We start from the raw sequence: 18136 nt of genomic DNA on the forward strand, positions 1-18136 counted from the left end.
TGTTATAAATTTTTAGGAATCTACAGCCATCTATAGACGCTATTTATTGTCCTTAGACATCAGGGAGTTTGGTAGACATCCATGCTCGGACTTACAAATTTTCACGGATTAAGGCCGAGTGAATTCCACTTGCAGATCCACTCGTCAGTTCCACGGAAATTTGTCGCCATTTAGGCTAGCAAATTTCCAGGGATTAAGGCCGAGCGAATTCTGCTTGCAGATCCACTCGTCAGTTCCATGAAAATTTGTCGCCACCACCGGGATTCGAACCCGGGACCTACTGACCTAGAGTCAGACGCGCTGACCACTAGGCCAACCTGGCTGGCTCACTTTTTAATTTAAAATATCTGAAAGTCTCAAGGAAAAATATGCATGAATTTCGTTAAAAACACATGTTTTATCGAAGAAAATTTGACAACTCTCGAACGTTCATACGGTTCTTTTCCTTAGCACGACAGAACTATTCGCACTCCCAGGTATGTTTGTTGTCTATGCAACGAAATTGAAGGCGACTCGGTGTCCCGAGGACTTTTAGACCGTAACATGTTCTGTCGGTTGCATAGCCGACAGAACTTTTTTCCTTTGTTGATTACGCGTACCGACGGAACATTTTACGGTCCAACAGTCTCAGTGATGATAATTTTTAAAATTGTTTGCGTGAGTCTTGTGCATGTTTAGGGAGAAGGCAATATCTAACAGTAATTATGCTCTTTTTTTATTAATTGGACTATATTTTACAACTGGACGTTTTTATGCTAAAAGGAACTATTTTGCACAAAAATCCTATGCACATAGTTTCTATTAGCATTAATGCGTCAATTACGAATTAAAATATCTGGCTCAGTTTAATTCCATTGATTTCCCTATGCACACAAGTGTTTCTACGAATGAGCCAGAAATTGTAGTTCCTAATTTCAAAATGCCGTCCAATTTGCTTCCTGGCGTTGGACACACTCGAAAATGAAACTGGCGACACTGCCATTCCCGTTATCGTGGCACAACCTATATGTGAGTACCTTTATAGCGAGAGTATGGACAGATCGCTTGATGGAGAGCTTGGGGCCCAAAAGTGCAGCCACCCTTCTGAGCAACTTCTAACACGCGAAATTTCACTGCCAGCCTACAGATTTCAATTCTAACCAAGATGGCCAAGAATGTACATAAATGAGCGTTCTTTCGCAAAAATAAGTAAAATTATGCAAAAAGTAAGTTAATCACATGCCTTATAAACGACGGTTCGTAACAATTGTATTTGTAAATCACTCTAGACATTTGAAATTCATAGGTTGGCTGCATTTCTGGGCCCTAACTTTATTCGCGGAGGCATCGGTGAAGGCCTGATGAATTTTCGGAGTTTCACATCTGTCTATACTCTCGCTATACAGGTACTCTACCCGTATCTGCGTACATTAACTACTTTTTTTTCTATCATACACTATTTTTTTTTCTTTTTTTCACTGGATTATTTTTAGCTAGCGATCCTACCTCCAGGCATCCAGCGCTGCCAGTCGGCGATTTTTTTGCGGAAGTGGAGTTGCCGCGAGCTCGGACTGCAAGATGTCGGTGACTCGGACGTGACATGTTTGAGTTTTTCCCATTCCTCCAGTTTCTTCTTGAACTCGGCCGAGAGGTTATCTTCGCCGAGCTGTTGGAGCGCGGCAACCTCCCTCGCTTGGCTCTGCGTAAGGTGACTCAGCTGACTTAGCTGGGCTATTTGGGAACAGGATTTCGACTCCCAGTGCTCTTTCCCGCGAGAGACCTTTGATCCTAAGTTCAGTTTAAACAAAAATCAAACACTGAAAAAAATGTCTCGGTGTATTTACTAAGAAAATGTTAAAATTACCAAGAACTCAGGGTTCTATTTGATCCCAGTTTTTCCTTGGTAAAATTACCAATTATGGAATTGGTAATTTTACCGAGAAATCTCGGTAAAATTATTGAACTTTCTCGGTAATTTTACTGGACCTTGGTAAAAACGCCAATATTTTTTATCGACTGTGGTAGAATTACCGAGAAAAAATGGCAAAGTCACCGGGAATTGATTACCAATAAAAGTGGTATTCTTACCTGAAAAAAACAGTAATAATACCAGTTTTTAGGTAAGCTTACCAGTCTATCTTGGTAAAATTACCAATAATTGGTAAAAGAGTGAGATGGTGAAGGTACCAACGGACCTTGGTAAAATCGCCGAGAATTTTTTTTTCAGTGAAGGTGAGACCAATGTGTGAGACGTGATAAATAAAATCTTGAAAGATTTCTTGAAAGCCGATTCTTGAAAGTCGGCAACACTTTTCTTGCTCCCTTTTAATGTATGTAAAACAGTCGATCCTTAATTTACTTGCCTCACCTAAAATCGATCTTTTTCATGGATCTAAATAGAGGAAAAATAGTGTTGCCAACTTTCAAGAATCCCCACTGATGGCTATCACCGTCCTGGGGAAGAGAGACTGCGGCGTAAGGACAATGACGTAATCAGAAACTTTATTTGGGGGGGGGGGGGGTTGTGGTCCAAAATTGCTCATGGTTGGTCTAAGGGTGAAAATTCTGAAAACTGACGAAAAATCTGGCTTTTTAGTAAAATTTGCTGTAGTCTTATAGTCAGTAAAGGGGTCTAGACCCCGTGGACTCTTCTGGTTGTCCTTATCTGATATATCGTCGCTTGGCTGACACAAGGGCGTAACTATATTTAAAGATGAGCCAGGGAAATCATTGAGTAGTGTGGACGACAGGGGTCATCGCCAAAAGTAGTTACGTCTTTATGTCAGGAAGGCGACAATATGCCCCAGAAATGTTCATACAAATACAACAGGAATGAAGAACCATCATACTATAACAAAGGTCATTTCACCTTGTAAGAGGTTACCTCTAAACCTTTGTACGCAGCAACAAGGGCACTGAGAAATAAAGTTCGATCATATGAATGAAACATAAGTACTGTGTTTTATCCGTGCATCAGCCGCACCAGTCGGTTCATTCATCTGTGTATCCGGTTTAAAAAGCCGTAACCTCAATTCATTCAACTAATTGTAAGCTGTCAACCGAACCAAAAAGAACTCGTAAGAAAATGCTACCATAAAAAGCATTAGGAACAGCGCCGTCAGGTTCATACTTGGATTTTTTAAGAGAAATCGGTGATTAGATGAAAGAAGCTCTTGGAGGAAGGTGAAGATCGTACCTGTAAGTTCTTCCATGTTGGCGACTGTCCTTCCGGCAGTGATAGGATAATTTTGGGTGGGCCCGGAGCTCTTCAGCTGCTCCCACTCATTAAGCTTCTTGCTAAATTCAGCACTAAGTTTCATCTGGAGCTGTCTGTACGTCTTTTGAACGTCCACTCGGCTATCTTCCGGGAACACGTCATCTTTCCTTGCGTCCTCCCCTGAATCTCCACCCTCTAAATCGTCAGGTTCTAAACAGCATCAAGTCAAACAAAAGTAATGAGAAACGTAGATTGCGCTTATTTTAAGATTTAAGACTTTACATTCTCAGATAGAATGAAAAAACTGTTACATATAGCATCGCTAATTTATTTGACAGTATTTTATGCTAATCAATGAGCAGTTTCATTCGTGATTTTTGAGTATAATCTTACAAAAGAACCTTTAAACAAATTTCCTCTCAAACGATATTGAACATTTTGAAGGTTAGAAACTGAAAGGTGAATGTGATGATTTTTTTTATGATTGCCGATTTATTACACGAAAATGATACAACGAATCTTATTGTCCGCGACTCAGGCAACCGAACTTGCTTCAAATGTAAAGCTGGTTGCATCAGAGGAAAATCGAAGGGGGTTTTTGACCCGAATTAAGTTTTTATTTGTTTGCTGTTGTTTTAGAGCGTAGGAGACCAGGACAAAATCCACCTTAACATATCAGACATATTTTGAGGTTCGGAATGGAATTGTGATCGACTTGTGTTTTTTTTCCTTCTCTCTCTAACCTTCATTTTTTTGGCGTGAAACAAGAAGGCTAAATGATATACCACGTAAAAAAAGAGAACTGTGATCATAAGTCGCACACACTGTTATGCGTAAAATATTGTCGTATAATAGTGAGCATTACTTTTTTCAATATTGTTACTTCTTCTTTATGCCATTTTGTCAATTTAAAAACATCATAATTCAACACCCTCCCTTCCCAAGAAGGGATGTGCTGAGTTTATCAGAGTTAATTGGTATTTTTTTTTTGTTTCACAGCCAAGAAGTTCACCTAGCGAAACCCAAAAAATTCCATTAATTCCGATGGGAGACCCCACTAGCCCCCCCCCCCCCCCCCAGAATAGCTTATTTGCGGTATGATACCTATGGATACGATCTCTGAAATAACCATAGTAATGTACCGATTTTCTAAGAAGTACGCACTATTTGCGAGCAACTGAATGAATGTTCGAACCCGATCATGAACAGAAGCGACAAGAAGAGTTTAATGCTTTCATTTTCATATTCTTGAGGTCGGCGACATCAAAATTGACAGACGAATAATGTAAGAAAGGAATAATATCTCTCTAGTTCCATCATTGTTCGTGATTCATCGCCGTACATCTCTCGTGAACCAGTTTTATTTCCCCCTTTTACTGTCATCGATCAAATTATTTCTTTATTTACTTTCAATCTTGTAAAATTGCCAGTATTTTCTTTGGCAGGCTGGGGTATGAAAGATTGTTGTCAAATTTAATCGGAATTGTTTTCTACTCCTCTCACATATAATGCCGATTTGAAACCGAGTTCTAGTATTATATCTACGTAGTTTATTCACTTATATTTTAAAGTCAATCAAATTTGAGCTTGATCATCTGCAATAAACTTGAAAGAACATTTACTCAGCTCCTTCTTTTCTTTTCCTCTCACTTTAAAGAAATGGAGGCATCTATAAAATCGCTTTTACAGTAGTTGCCCGATTTTAATTTAATTTTTTTAAATTTAATTTTAATTTTTTAAGAAATTTCCGATTTTATAAATTTTTTGTTTAAAAATTGGGAAATTATTTTTTCGTGTTCCATTCAAAAATTTCCTATCATCGTTTCCTCGAGTATTTTACTGACATTTGCTGTTGTTTTTATCATGTCATGAGCGAAACGTAAGTTGAGCCACCGAGAGGTGGGTAAAATACCGAGTAGGTATTCCAAGTGATTGGAGACGACGGTATATCCTCAATAATTTACCTTGTACTTTCAGCTAATTTTTTTCATGATACGGTAGTAGGAAGGTATTTGGAACATAAATATAAAATCGACATTTAGCTTGTCACATTTGCAGCCGTTAAAATGTGTATACCTTTGAAAAATGCTCCGACTCAATACGAAAAATAGAGGATATAAATCATGACAGAGGGTTTCATGTTTCTAGTTGCTCATGTGGATACTTAAAAACCCTTCAATGTTGCAAGCTGCAGCCTAGTTGCACGCTCAAAATCAACCAAAAATTGAAGAAAAATGAGGAATGAATTTCAGTCCCTGTCCTATGGGGTGAACAAACACCAATGGGCGTGCATTGATAATTCAATTACCATAACCCAAAGTTTTTCAAGAAGAACAGGGGTTGCTTCAATATGGGTGAAAAGGAGGGGGGATTAAAAATAAAATACAACAAAATGATAAAAAAAAAACTGTCCAACTCTGTGAAAATGGAGAGTGGTTGAAGACAATGGATGACAATAAAGTGTACTCTGTAGAAATGGAGAATGATTGAAGACAATGGATGACAATAAAGTGGACTTGAAAAGCTTTTGACAGCAGAAATACTTCACTTCCCGACGGTCGGTGACATTGACTCTCTTGACCCGAGAGTTTAAAAATAAGCTACTGATAGCATCATAAACAATATGAATTACAAAGGATGTGAAATTCACGCCATCCAAATTTTCGCACACATTAATGTTTTTAAGGGGAGCGAGAATTTAAAAGGATTTTTTCTTCTTTTTCTCTTCTTTTCTAGCCAGTAGTTTCTCGCGTTTTTGTTTTCTCTTCTACCATGCCAGGATCTCATGCTCATGCCTATTCTGGCGGTGAATGTATACTTAAAGCTTCTTTTTTAGCATGAAATTATTCGCTGCTTCATGTTTTGTTTTAAGTTCGAGCCACAGCAAAAATTTAACATTTAAGAGCGAAAATTTTAATTCGCTGGAAAATTTTGGGATTTACAAATTTAAGTTTTCGCGCTGAGTTTGAAGACGACCTCAGTTTTTCTCTGTATACTCACCGAATTTCTTAGAATAAAGTTCACCGAGTAAATCGAATTTTCCGAAAACAAGTGTTTTCCGGATTTAGGAAGGGCATTTTTTTTAAAATCTGGGAAGAACTTTGGTCGTTTCCGGATTCAGCAGCAAAAAATAAGTGGATATATTTTCTGAAATGAAGTAATTTTACCGTATTTTCGGACGCAGTCGGAAGATATAGCGGAAATATTGAAACACCGCAATGTAGATTGGTGGTTTCGCACTTTAGGTATCGATATGCAAGGCGAGAGGTGTCAGTCTAGGAAAGAAGGGTGTCACGGAACAGGAACACGGTTGAATAACGCAAATGAGAGGTTTTAATTGAACGTGTTCAAGCTGAAAGAAACTATGCGCTTAAGGTTTGCGGGCAACATAGTCAGAGATGGAACGTGGAATTTCATAAGGCTCGAATAAAGTTCACAAAAGTTGAAATTTATTAATTTTTTTTTAGAATTATTAATTAAACCTTTGAAGGTCAGAAAGCATTTCAGGTGGTCTTTCTGTTGATACTGCGGTATTATGCTACTCTACTAAAGGTGCCAGACACAAAGGGGGAGGGGGCAAAAAGGGGAGTTTAGAGAGAAAAACCCCAACCTAACCTCTAAACTTCTTCCTCTGTTGGTTTACTGGCTTATATAACCTCCAAACTAAAAGAAAACATTTGCAACGCGCGAATGTTTTAGGCTTGGGGTAAAAAATTTCAAAATGTAGAATCACTGTTCGTGGGCGTTTCTTGCATGGCATACTGAATGCATCCCCAAAAATTTCAAAAACTTTCATAAAATTTCACGCATAAAATTTAACACGAATAAATTTCATGAAATTTTCCATCTTTGAACATAGTTCCTCTCAGCATAGGAACGTCATTTTACGTACCTAAATCGTAAATAAAACTGGAAACCCGGCTGGGACTGGACGGAACGGAAGAGCTGACGTGGACGCTCGAGGAAGAAGGAATTGTTGACGTCAGGAATGCGTTCTTAACTTTGGACCATTTTGACAAGCGAGACGGCGGCAAAACTTCCTTGTTGTCAAACAGCGCCGACTGGAACATATCATAACTCCCTCGTTATTTATTTATTTTAGCTTCGAAAACTTTTCAAACAATGAGAGGAAATACAGAGGCGCCGGGCACCCATCCATCTTTCCCGGGTGCATAAGCAATGCAACCCGGCTACTGAATTCTTATGAATTATAGTGCGCTGCACTGAAAGAAAAATCTCGGTTTATTTACTATGAAAAGGGTAAAATTACCAAGAATTCAGGGTTCTATTTGATCCCAGTTTTTTCTTGGTAAAATTACCATTTATGGAATTGGTAATTTTACCGAGAAATCTTGGTAAAATTATTGAACTTTTTCGGTAATTTTACTGGATCTTGGTAAAAACGTCAATATTTTTCCTGAAAAAAACAGTAAAAATACCGGTTTTTAGGTAAGCTTACCAGTCTGTCTTGGTAAAACTACCAATAATTGGTAAAAAAAATGAGATGGTAAAGGTACCAACAGACCTTGGTAAAAACGCCGAGAATTTTTTTTCAGTGCATCCATCTTTCCCGGGTGCATAAGCAATGCAACCCGACTATTGAATTCTTATGAATCATAGTGCGCTGTTGGATAAATAGGACTGTTGCGAATTTCAGCTAGAGCAAAAAGAAGAGTTTTCTCTTAAAGCAACCGCCTCAAAAATCACTATGAGCTTATCGGGAAAGTCTGAAAGACATTCTTTCGTAATTTCACAATCTGAGTAAGAGATGTGCGTTTTTTTCCAGCTTTCCGCCACAAAAACGGTATTGCTGCCAGGGCCAGATTCACCTACTTGCCGCCCATGGGCCGCCTGTATTTTGCCGCCCCCTTCTCATTCGTTTGGAAACATCAATCAAAACCATCAAATGAACGTGCCAGCGGAGAAGGGGTGCATAAGACGCGTTTACTCGTGTTGAACACATTTTTTGGGAAAGCCCTGTCAACACTACTAGCAAAAGGTCACGGTACTCTGCGCGAAAGTCAAGTTTCGTAAACCGATCTCTAATGGACAAGGCCTTCCATTCATAAGAAATGAATGAAAAAATTATGAAAGAACAAGCACAAAATTTGGTTTAATGAGTTTAACTTCCGCCGCCGCGCCACGCCGACTGCACCGTGTTTGGCGCAATGCGTGAAGTATTCACGCAATCTTGTAGGCGCTATGCGTTTCACGCTGACCGCACTGTCTTTGGCGCAATGCGTGAAGTATTCATGCATTCTTGTAGGCGCTATCCGTTTCACGCTGATCGCAGTGACCGCACTGTGTTTGATGCAATGCGTGAAGTATTCGTGCAGTCTTGTAGGCGCTAATATGTGTTACATGCCGACCGCCGCGCCGAGGGCTTCTCCTTTTCATCTCAAGTCCTCGACATCATTTCTCTCTAAGTCGCCGCGTTCCAGGCCGAATTGCGTGTTTGGTTTCTCTCTTAACTCGATTAATTAAAGGTGCTGCCTCTTGTATCACTGAAAGACGACATAATTAGAAATTACTATACTCTCAGGAAATGAGAGATTTTGTAGCCTTTTCTCGTTTGTAATTTTTTTTCCTAAATCCGATTTTTTTTTATACTATCATTTGAAAAAATTGCAAAATTTGCCGCCCCTTAGATTTGCCGCCATGGGCCGCGGCCCATGCGGCCACCCCCTTAATCCGGCCCTGATTGCGGCACAGGTGAACATTTCGTAACAGGAGTTGTCCGATCCAACCCCTCTGCACTAGGATACCACACCATATTCAAAATCAACATGGCTGAAGCTACCGTCCACAAATCGTGAGGAAGCATTGTAGTCGTAATCAAAACCCTGTCTCGTCGCGTGTGTTTTGGTGGGTTGGCGCCGGCCATGTTGAATATTGCGTAGCATCCTCATGCGCAAAGGTTGGATGGAACGACTCCTCTTACGGATTGTTCACTTGTGCCGTGGTATCGTTTTTAAGGCAGGAAGCTTAAAGAGGCGCATTTTTCATGGGCAGCTTGTGAAGTTCGGAGTGTATTTCAGACTTTACCGATGCACTCATCGCGTGAATTTTGAGCCATCATCTGTAAGCTATAACTCTTCTTTTTTTGCTCTAGCTGAAGTTTGCAACAGGCCCATTCAGTGAGACAAAATTGCTCAAGACTTTTCGCAAAATTTTGCGCAAAAATTGAAAATTCGAAATTGAATCGAGCTGTGAGAAAAAGTCGGAAGTCCAAAAACTTATGAGCTATGGCTCTCTTTGTTAATACTGTCGAGCATGGTTCATGGGTTTTCGGTGCTAAGTCATTTTTCCTAAAAAAAATTTTCCTACATCAGGTTTTCCCATTACTTTTTTCCTACTCGTTTTTTGTCCTATTACAGTAAGTCCTACGAGTGAAATGTCCCACTGGCTTTTTTCCTAAGGGTGTTTGTCCTAATAATCCAATAATAATTGAAACGTAAACATGAGTAGAGTAGAGGGAAATTTTTCAGAAAGAGTAAAGTTTTCTCAGCGAGCCGAATATAAGTGCGTGAACAGGAGACATTACAAGCTGAGCCTTCCATACCCTCAATATAAGGAGGAGGATGAAGCTCCACTACTTACGGGCATGCGGCCACAACTTTAACTTGTGAGGTACCTATGTTGTTTTTTTACTTTCTCGATCCCCTAGTTTTAAAATTGAATTTAGGACAAATGCCTCTAGGAAAAAAGCCAGTAGGACATCTCAGTCGTAGGAGTAACTGTGATGGAACAAAAAACGAGTAGGAAAAAAGTATTAGGAAAAATTGCAGTAGGAAAAAATGTTTTAGGAAAATTGACTTGCCACCGGGTTTTCGGTTTTCCGCTTTTTCCGCATTACCAATTTTAAAATTGATTGAATATTTTGACTTGCAAAAAGGGCGAAAGTACGCATACCTAAAACCCAGACTGAACATTACTAAGAACACACGCCACGGTTCATGAATCACTGGATCTCCGCCCTTTCCCTGTTATGTGACTCGTCCCTAATTCTACCTTGCCGGCCGTCTTTTTGGGAAAAATTTTCATCTTCATTGTTGATTAAATTAACTCCGTAATCAAATTTGCCGTCATCTCTCTGAGCAATTTGTTCACGTGAGAACTTGCAATTATTTTTGAAGCTGAATTTTCTTAAATACTTCATCAAAAAATGAAATCACCAGGTTTACGCTCTTAGCTCATTATTACAGCTGACATGGTTCTTGAGGATATCTTTTCCCCCTTCTTTTATCTCATTAGATTTATTAATGCCAAGCATGGATGAATCAGTACTGTATACTACCGAGTAGGTAATCAGTAAAAAACTCCGGAAAAAAAGTTGCTGAAGTAACATCTTGGATGTTAAAAATCTGCGCGGAACCTCATAAATGTTTTAAGGACACTCCGGGTTTAAAATTAACGTCCTTTCTACGTTAAATTAACAATCCTAGCATTTACATCAACATTTAAGAGTTGTCCCGCAGATTCTTAACATCCGGTATGTTACTTCAGCAACTTTTTTCCGTAAGCGTTACTTCATCATTTTGACCCTCTTTTTGTTGTTCAAGTTGCAGGAAGTATTTTCTCTCCATCTCGATTGGAACAACACTGGATTGGAGGCATGAAATGAAGTACCGAGGTCAAAATTAATACTAAAATTAAGCTCCATTTTGCAATTGGACGTATTTCTGCCAAACGGAACTATGTGCATTTAGACATGAGCCCTAAGACCCATACGAATGTATGCATAATAAGGCTTACGTCATAATGCACATAGTTCCGTTTGGCAGAAATACGTCCAATTATGAACTACAATTTCTGCTTCAGATTAGAAACAACGAATGCACCATTAACTTCCCACGCACATAAGTGTTTTTACGAGTAAGCCAGAAATTGGAGCTCCTAATCGCAAAATAAAGTCCAATCAAGCATTTTATATTATTCTGGGTGTACAACCAAAGCTGAGTTGCGGAAAACGACTAACTTGAGTATCGTCCCTGAAAGGGAAAGCATCTTTGGGAGTAGAGAACTGGGCGGACTGGGGGGACGGTGATTTGGAAGACGTTGAGGGCACTGTCGGTATTCCTGCCCGCAGTTCCTCTGTCGACGGAAGAGTCAGGGTCAGCAAAGGAGCGAACAGTCTACGTTTGTTTATTGAACCTCCCATTTGATCCGGTCTAAACTGCGGCAGATCCTCAAACTCTTTACCTCGTTTCGAAGTTGGAGTTGAAGACACCTGAAAAAAAAATATATATCCGTCTGAAATTACATGCCTTCGCCTCCCGGACGAAAGGATTTACCTCTTTGCCGAGGTTGAAAAGTTTGGCCTCGGCGGCCAAATCAGCGAGCCAAGGTAAATAGGCGACAGTGGCCACAAATCTTCACGGAACTGACCAGTGGATCTCTTGAAACAGACGCTCCTTGGCCTTAGTCCCTGAATATTTGAAAGGTCTAGAAAATGGATGTGTCCATCGCCCTAATGTCTAAGGACACTAAATGAGGGGCTTGGAGGACAAGGCCCATAAGTGCAGTTTTTGCTATTTCGAGAAATGTGTGTTTGAAGTGTAGAAATTACATGGGTCTTTATGGCGCAAAGAAAGTTCAAACTGACTTTTTGATGCTTAAAAATTAGAATTTGGGAGCGAATTTTGCACAGAAGGTGCATCAAGACTAGTTTTACTTGAAATCGTTAATATCTAATTTTTTTTTAAAAAAAAACTGCACTTATGCGCCTTGTCCTCAAAGCCCCTCAAAAAACGTCTATTGCTGTAGGTTCCTAACGAGGCATAGGCCAGATAACTAGCATACACATAAAAAATTGACTTCAACAATGGAGCTCTTAATTGAATGCGCCAGGGATTCAGTGGCGTGGCGTGAATTGCGATATATCGATTGTTCTGCCATTGAAACCTGTGGTAAAGAATCAATTATTTAGGTGATCGCTGTGGACACCCTGCATATCGATCCTTTTTCATAGGTTTAAATGACATTACAATCGATATATCGCAAAGCACGTCACGCCACTGCAGGGATTCGTGATTTAAGTACTTTCACTTCAGTTAATCTACGTAGGAAACACGGTGGAGCCAGTGATTTTCACTAGAGTACCTATATGGAGAAAATGAGGGCATATCGGAAAATGGAGCTCTTAGGGACCAAAAGGGCAACCAACCATCTGACACGAAAAACACTAGAAAATGCCGCTGCCGATCTTCAGATTCCAGTGTCAAACCAAGATGGCCAAGAATGCTAGTCTTCAGGTGTTTCGACGGACGCCATTTTTTGTGTCAGAGCGACGTGCGATGTATCGCATCGATTCGCTCGATAATTTCAGCTACTTGTCCTTTTTTTCGAATTTTGAGATCGCACTTCTGTTGTCGTGAGACTGAAGAATTCATGAACAAAGTCTGACAAAGAAATTCAACGTAATAAAGGCGTGGTATTTTCAGAGGAAAAATATCGCATTCGATAGCAGTATCAAATGCGATAGTTTTCCTCGAAAAAAAACCACATCTTAATTATGTTGAATTTCTTTTCAGATTTGGGACATGAATTCTTCAGTCTCATGACAACAGAAGTGCGATCCAAAATTTCGAAAAAAATGACAAGTAGCTGAAATTATTGAACGAATCTATGCGATATGTCGCACGTCGCTCTAACACAAAAAGTGGCGTTTGTAAAATCACCGAGTGTCCTTTCTCAATATAAAGTAGTAAAATTATGAAAAAAGTAAGTCAAATGAGTCTAACGTCAAAGGAACGAAAGGTCGCGTTATAACTGCAATGATAAATCATTCTGAATAATTGAAGTTCGTGGGTTGGCTGCTCTTTTCGACCCTGAGAGCTCCATGACCTTACCTCTAAATTATCGACTTGCCCGCACACTGCCCTTAAATGAATTTCATATTTTAACTGAGACGAACTTTCAGGCTCAAAAAACTCTCTCAGAGTTGAGATCATTATTAGGCCTTGTCTCCACGGGCCTTTTTACGAGATTTGTCCCAGGGAAAAATCCCACTTACCAAGTTGGGAAAAATATTGAGTTAATCAATATTTTTCCCAGTACCAAGTATGGTCCTTTACTCCTAGGACCCACTGAGAGAGGAAGAAGAAGTGTAAACGAATTGTGCGATCTTTTGTTGAATACTCCATTGTTCATGTTTGTTTAGTTAAAATAATGTGTCTAATTGTCAATTGAGTGCACTTATTATTTTAATCCCGGTTGAATACTCGACTTTATGTAATATATACATATCTTCCCGCGCAAACTAGTTGCAGGACCGTATGAGCCTCGTCCCGTGGAGACGGTAACTGGGAGAAATCCCAGAAGTTTCATTCCTGCGATTCGAACTTGGGACAAATCCCATGAAAGCGTCCCGTGGTGGTATCTTACTCTTATAGTATAAAATCATGAGACTAACGTGTAACGTATAACGCCTGAGGCTCAAAGCGGCCAGGGGTATACTTAGAAAGGCATGATACTCACCGAGCTAAAATCTTTTGCTGCGTTTTCTGTGAATGTTATTTCAGGAGTTGAGATCGGCACTGGTTCCTCATCGCTGTCTCCAATGACGGGTCCCTCTTCACTAGTCGTGCTGTTCTTTTTTTTCTTCAGACTTCCTTTCCTCGTTTGGATGATCCCTTTAACTTTTCCCCAGGGCGTTTTGTGTATCTTCTGTTGCTGGGCTTCTATCTTACCACCATTTGTCTCCTGGAGCTATCGAACAAACAATAGGTAGATGTTTGTGGGTTGAATACAGGGTGGGCCTAAAGTAACTGACAAGTCGTCGTTTCCCGGAACGAAGGAACGTAACTTCATTCCAAGGTTGCAAAATTGGTTCAAATCATATAGTTTTTCACATGATAGTATTCGTGCTATTTTTATCAAACATTTTTTAATTATTCTGTGAGATTAGAGGAAAAATCGATAAAATTTTCGGTGAGAGTTGCCGAAAATTTTCCGGCCGGCCAGGTTGGGCTAGCGATTAGCGCGACTAACTCTAGATCAATAAGGTCCCGGGTTCGAATCTCCGTGGTGGCGACAAATTTTCACGACGTTTTTAAATGAAAATATATAATGTCTTGGAAGAATGAGGGTTTGCTTGTTTTTTTTTGTTTTGTCTGTTTGGTCCAACGGAGAATAATATATAGTTGAGAGTTTTGGTAAAAATGGGGGAGCGTCAATTCCATGAGACAAAATTCACTAAAACTCTCTACACCTCTTTGGTGTGTGAGGACTTAATTATCTTTCAAGAAATTCCCACCTTGTCATACGTGAGCCGGATAAACCTCTCTATTTGCCTCAGCTAAAGGCTCTTAGATTTTTCCTGTATGCAATAAGTATCTTGATTTATTTTGCGAGGAAAGATCTGTACTTTTAAAGGATGCCTGTCATTCTTAATACGTTCAATTTCGTATAATACTGTGCAACACCTCTGTTGTGAAATAGTTGCTTCAGGCGCCGCCGCACGGCGGGCGGGCGGTCAGCGCGAAACGCGCATTGGCGCCTACAAACCTAAGTGGATACTTCAAGCATTTGCAATGCGACACAAACCTAAGTGGATACTTCAAGCATTATGCAATGCGAGAAGTATCCACTTAGGTTTGTAGGCGCCTGTGAGTCTCTCACGCTGGCAGCACGCCGCTCCGCTCTGTTAGGCTCTAATATTTACACTCGCATAGTCAGCGTTTTTTAACTGATGATTTTGAAATGTTTGCACACTCTCTATTGATTATTCTCACTTAAATTGATGGGAAAAAATATGTATCAATTTATCAAAGGAGAATAATAATACAATGTGTGTTTTTTAAATATTGGTGGTTCCGTGTCAAATTTAATGATTTCCAAAGCACTTTAATTTTTTCTTTTACATTTTGTGCTTTTATTGTGCTGCAGCGAGGTGTACGCGCAACGAAACACTCAAAATTTGACGTATTTGACTCTAACAGATCGATGCACAAATGGGTTAAAACTAAAGATTGCGTGCTTCTTGGTTTTTTTTCCTCTTTTATTCATTTTTGCGGTTTCTGCCAGCACAACTGCGGCTCATTGAGATTAATGTCGCTTGGAAAAGGTTTTACAAGTATTTGTCAGGTTTTAAAAATATAAATGTTTACCTATACATATATAAGGTATATTGTACATTCAATATTTTAAGGATAGAAATAAAACCAAATATTCACCAATGACAATTTAAAAAAATGATTCAAAAGGAGAAAGTAATAACATTTCATTTAGAAAATGAGCAACCATAACAACACCTCCTTCTTTCTCAATTTCTAATTTCCATATTGTCGATATAATTTTACACACCGACTAAAACATAACGCTTGGACCAAGTCACTGTTGCTTAATTTACGTGTGGGCGTAAACTACTGGACAAAAAAGGTGCGCGGACAAAAAATCGTTGACAAAATGTCCTGAAACCAAATCCTCCTGATGTCTACAGGCAATGAAATAATCTCTATGTTAAAACTCATGTCTATAGATGGCTGTGGAGTCCTAAGTTACTAAATAAACAGGAATAGAAGTCAAATAAACTGTGGGAAAAAATTCTGGGTGAAATTGCGGTTTGTGCGGGGAATTTTGGCATTACAATGTAATTACATTCTTTCGTGAGGGATTGTGTCTATAATATTTGAATAAACAGAGATAAAAGGTTCCGATTTGCGCCGTTGCTATCGTGACAAGGAGCTGATTTTTTAGAGGGGGCTCATTTCACGGGTGCCCCCAGGAGAGGAGACTAGAAATGCTCAAATAGCAATCCCCGTTTTGTGACACATCGTTAAAAGGAGGATAAAGGAACAAGAATGATGGCGCAACCTAAGGGAACAATGGACCACTAGACAAGGTAAGAATTTAAGCAATTTGATACATGTTTCTTAACCAGAATTTCACGTAAAACACGATTCACACAACGAAAATTACTGAAACCAACTCCTAAGGAAGATATTAACGTTTTTATTTCACATTGGTTACGAGGAATTTGAACTGCCCGCTCACAAGAAACTCAAAGCTCTACGCGAGTCAAATCACGCACTACAATGGTTTCAGCAAGCTTCTCAATCGAGCAATGTTCATTTCCCACCACGTGTTCTTCAAATTATTAGCACTTTGCTATAGCTGAGCCAAAGCGTCAAGATCGAGATTGCCAGATTTTTATATCGCAGAGACTGTCATGATAATGTTTAGCGCGCGATGTGAATCACGTAGAGCATTGAGTTTTCAGGAGCGGGTGGTTTGAATTCACGCATCAAGAAACATTAAATATCTTCGTAAGGAATTGATTTCGGTAATTTTTGTTGTGCGCATCGTGTTCTACGTGAAATTTTAATTACGAAACATGTATCAGAATGCTGAAATTCGTACCTTGTCTAGTGGTCCATTATACTATTTTGGCTCTATCAAAGTCCAGTTTGGACCAATTTTCAACAATCGATCAAGCCTGTTTGAAAAATCGAAAGAAGACCGTCAACGTATGTAAATGCATAGGACTGCTATTTGTCCATGCTAAGGAAGAACGCCGTACGAACATTTGAGAGTTGCCAAATTTTCTCCGATAAAATGTTTACTTTTGAAGAAAATTATCATTATTTATCCTTGAAATTTTCAGACTTTTTAAATCAAATTACAAGCAAAATTGCCTGAGAAATTGGAAGAGAAATACTCACAAATTTTCTTGAAAATTAGTTAATTGTCAGAGGAAATTTGGCAACGCCCGAAAGTTCATACGGCGTTTTTCTGTAGCACGGCAGTATTGCTTTCATTGCTAAATTATCGGAGTATGTATTTCTCGTCACTTCGCGTGGGGGTGGAGGGCGCCAACATAAAAGCGCGCTCAGAGGAGTTATAATTTCGCATCGATTGAAAAATTTCAGGGCGCCTCTCTTAGATAGCCCCAAGAGGACCCAAAAATAAGCCTCCCTATGAACCATCAGCCCCTTGTCACAATGATTAACAGTCCGAACCGGAAACTTTTATCTCTATTCGCTCAAAAGTTAAGACACTTGTCAGTTACTTTAGGCCCGCCTGTATACTCTGATTTGCTAATAAGGCAATGATTACTTTAACACATTCTGTAAAAATGGTCAAACTGTCTCTGAAAAGTGCAAATATGAGATTGAATAGTAAAATCCACAAACATTTTCAGTGCTAAACATATTACTATTTAATCGAACGGGGCTGGCTTTCATCGAAATTAACAATTTAAAACCAAGGATTGTGGACACCTTAATCACCGGAATTGCTCCTCATAATATGTCAATTTTTTGACCAATTTCTGTCCCCACAAAAAATATAATTCCTTGAGGGAACAGGGGGGGGGGGGGGGGAAGAGACTAACCGCAAGACCACGTTCAAGTCTTCATGATCAACAATGTAAGCTTTTATGAACTCACCTTATCGTACAGACTTTCATCTAAAGATGCTACCACTTCCCTAATGTGTTCACAATCCAGTGATTTGCTCCTTTGGACTCCATTCGCTATCTCAGCAAGTTTCTGCTCATACTGTTCGTCTTTTAAATCTGCAATAAAAAATAAAATGATACCTTGCTAGAACCAAAAAGTTGAGATCCTTTGAATCATATTTCAAAATTGAGGAATTTTATACAACAATGGCGTCAATGTCATGCAACGCTGCTAAGATTGTGCGACTAAGAATGTATTTTACGGCTAAAATTTTACTCGTACTGTCGTACATTCGGAATGATTTTCGAGAAAGCTGAGTAAAAATTCAAAGAATAATGGAGGGAAAAAACTACTCTCAAGTGGTCATTGAAATTGACACAGGATTGCAACGAAATCACACAATCTTAGTGGCATTTTGATAGAGGATGATAGAACCCTTTTTGCTTAAAATGCTTCAATTTCAGTGCAGAACTACCGAAAAAAATACACAAAATCAGTAACATCAGTTTCGTGTAACTCTCCACATAATGTGTCGTTC

General features: G+C 39.3%; 1 protein-coding gene across 1 annotated transcript in view; it reads right to left on the reverse strand.

Moving 5' to 3' along the window:
* Nucleotides 1–18136, reverse strand: part of LOC109044041 (uncharacterized) — an 82499-nt gene that overhangs the window by 24624 nt on the left and 39739 nt on the right. The window contains exons 2-7 of the mRNA XM_019061517.2: nucleotides 17587–17714; nucleotides 13676–13906; nucleotides 11175–11426; nucleotides 7089–7257; nucleotides 3176–3406; nucleotides 1486–1767 (exon numbers count right to left, since the gene is read on the reverse strand). Of these exons, the coding sequence (XP_018917062.2) occupies nucleotides 1486–1767; nucleotides 3176–3406; nucleotides 7089–7257; nucleotides 11175–11426; nucleotides 13676–13906; nucleotides 17587–17714 (1293 nt within the window). The remainder of the gene's footprint in view (nucleotides 1–1485; nucleotides 1768–3175; nucleotides 3407–7088; nucleotides 7258–11174; nucleotides 11427–13675; nucleotides 13907–17586; nucleotides 17715–18136) is intronic.

The sequence above is a fragment of the Bemisia tabaci genome, chromosome 1, assembly GCF_918797505.1.
Source record: "Bemisia tabaci chromosome 1, PGI_BMITA_v3".
Lineage (NCBI taxonomy): Eukaryota > Metazoa > Arthropoda > Insecta > Hemiptera > Aleyrodidae > Bemisia > Bemisia tabaci.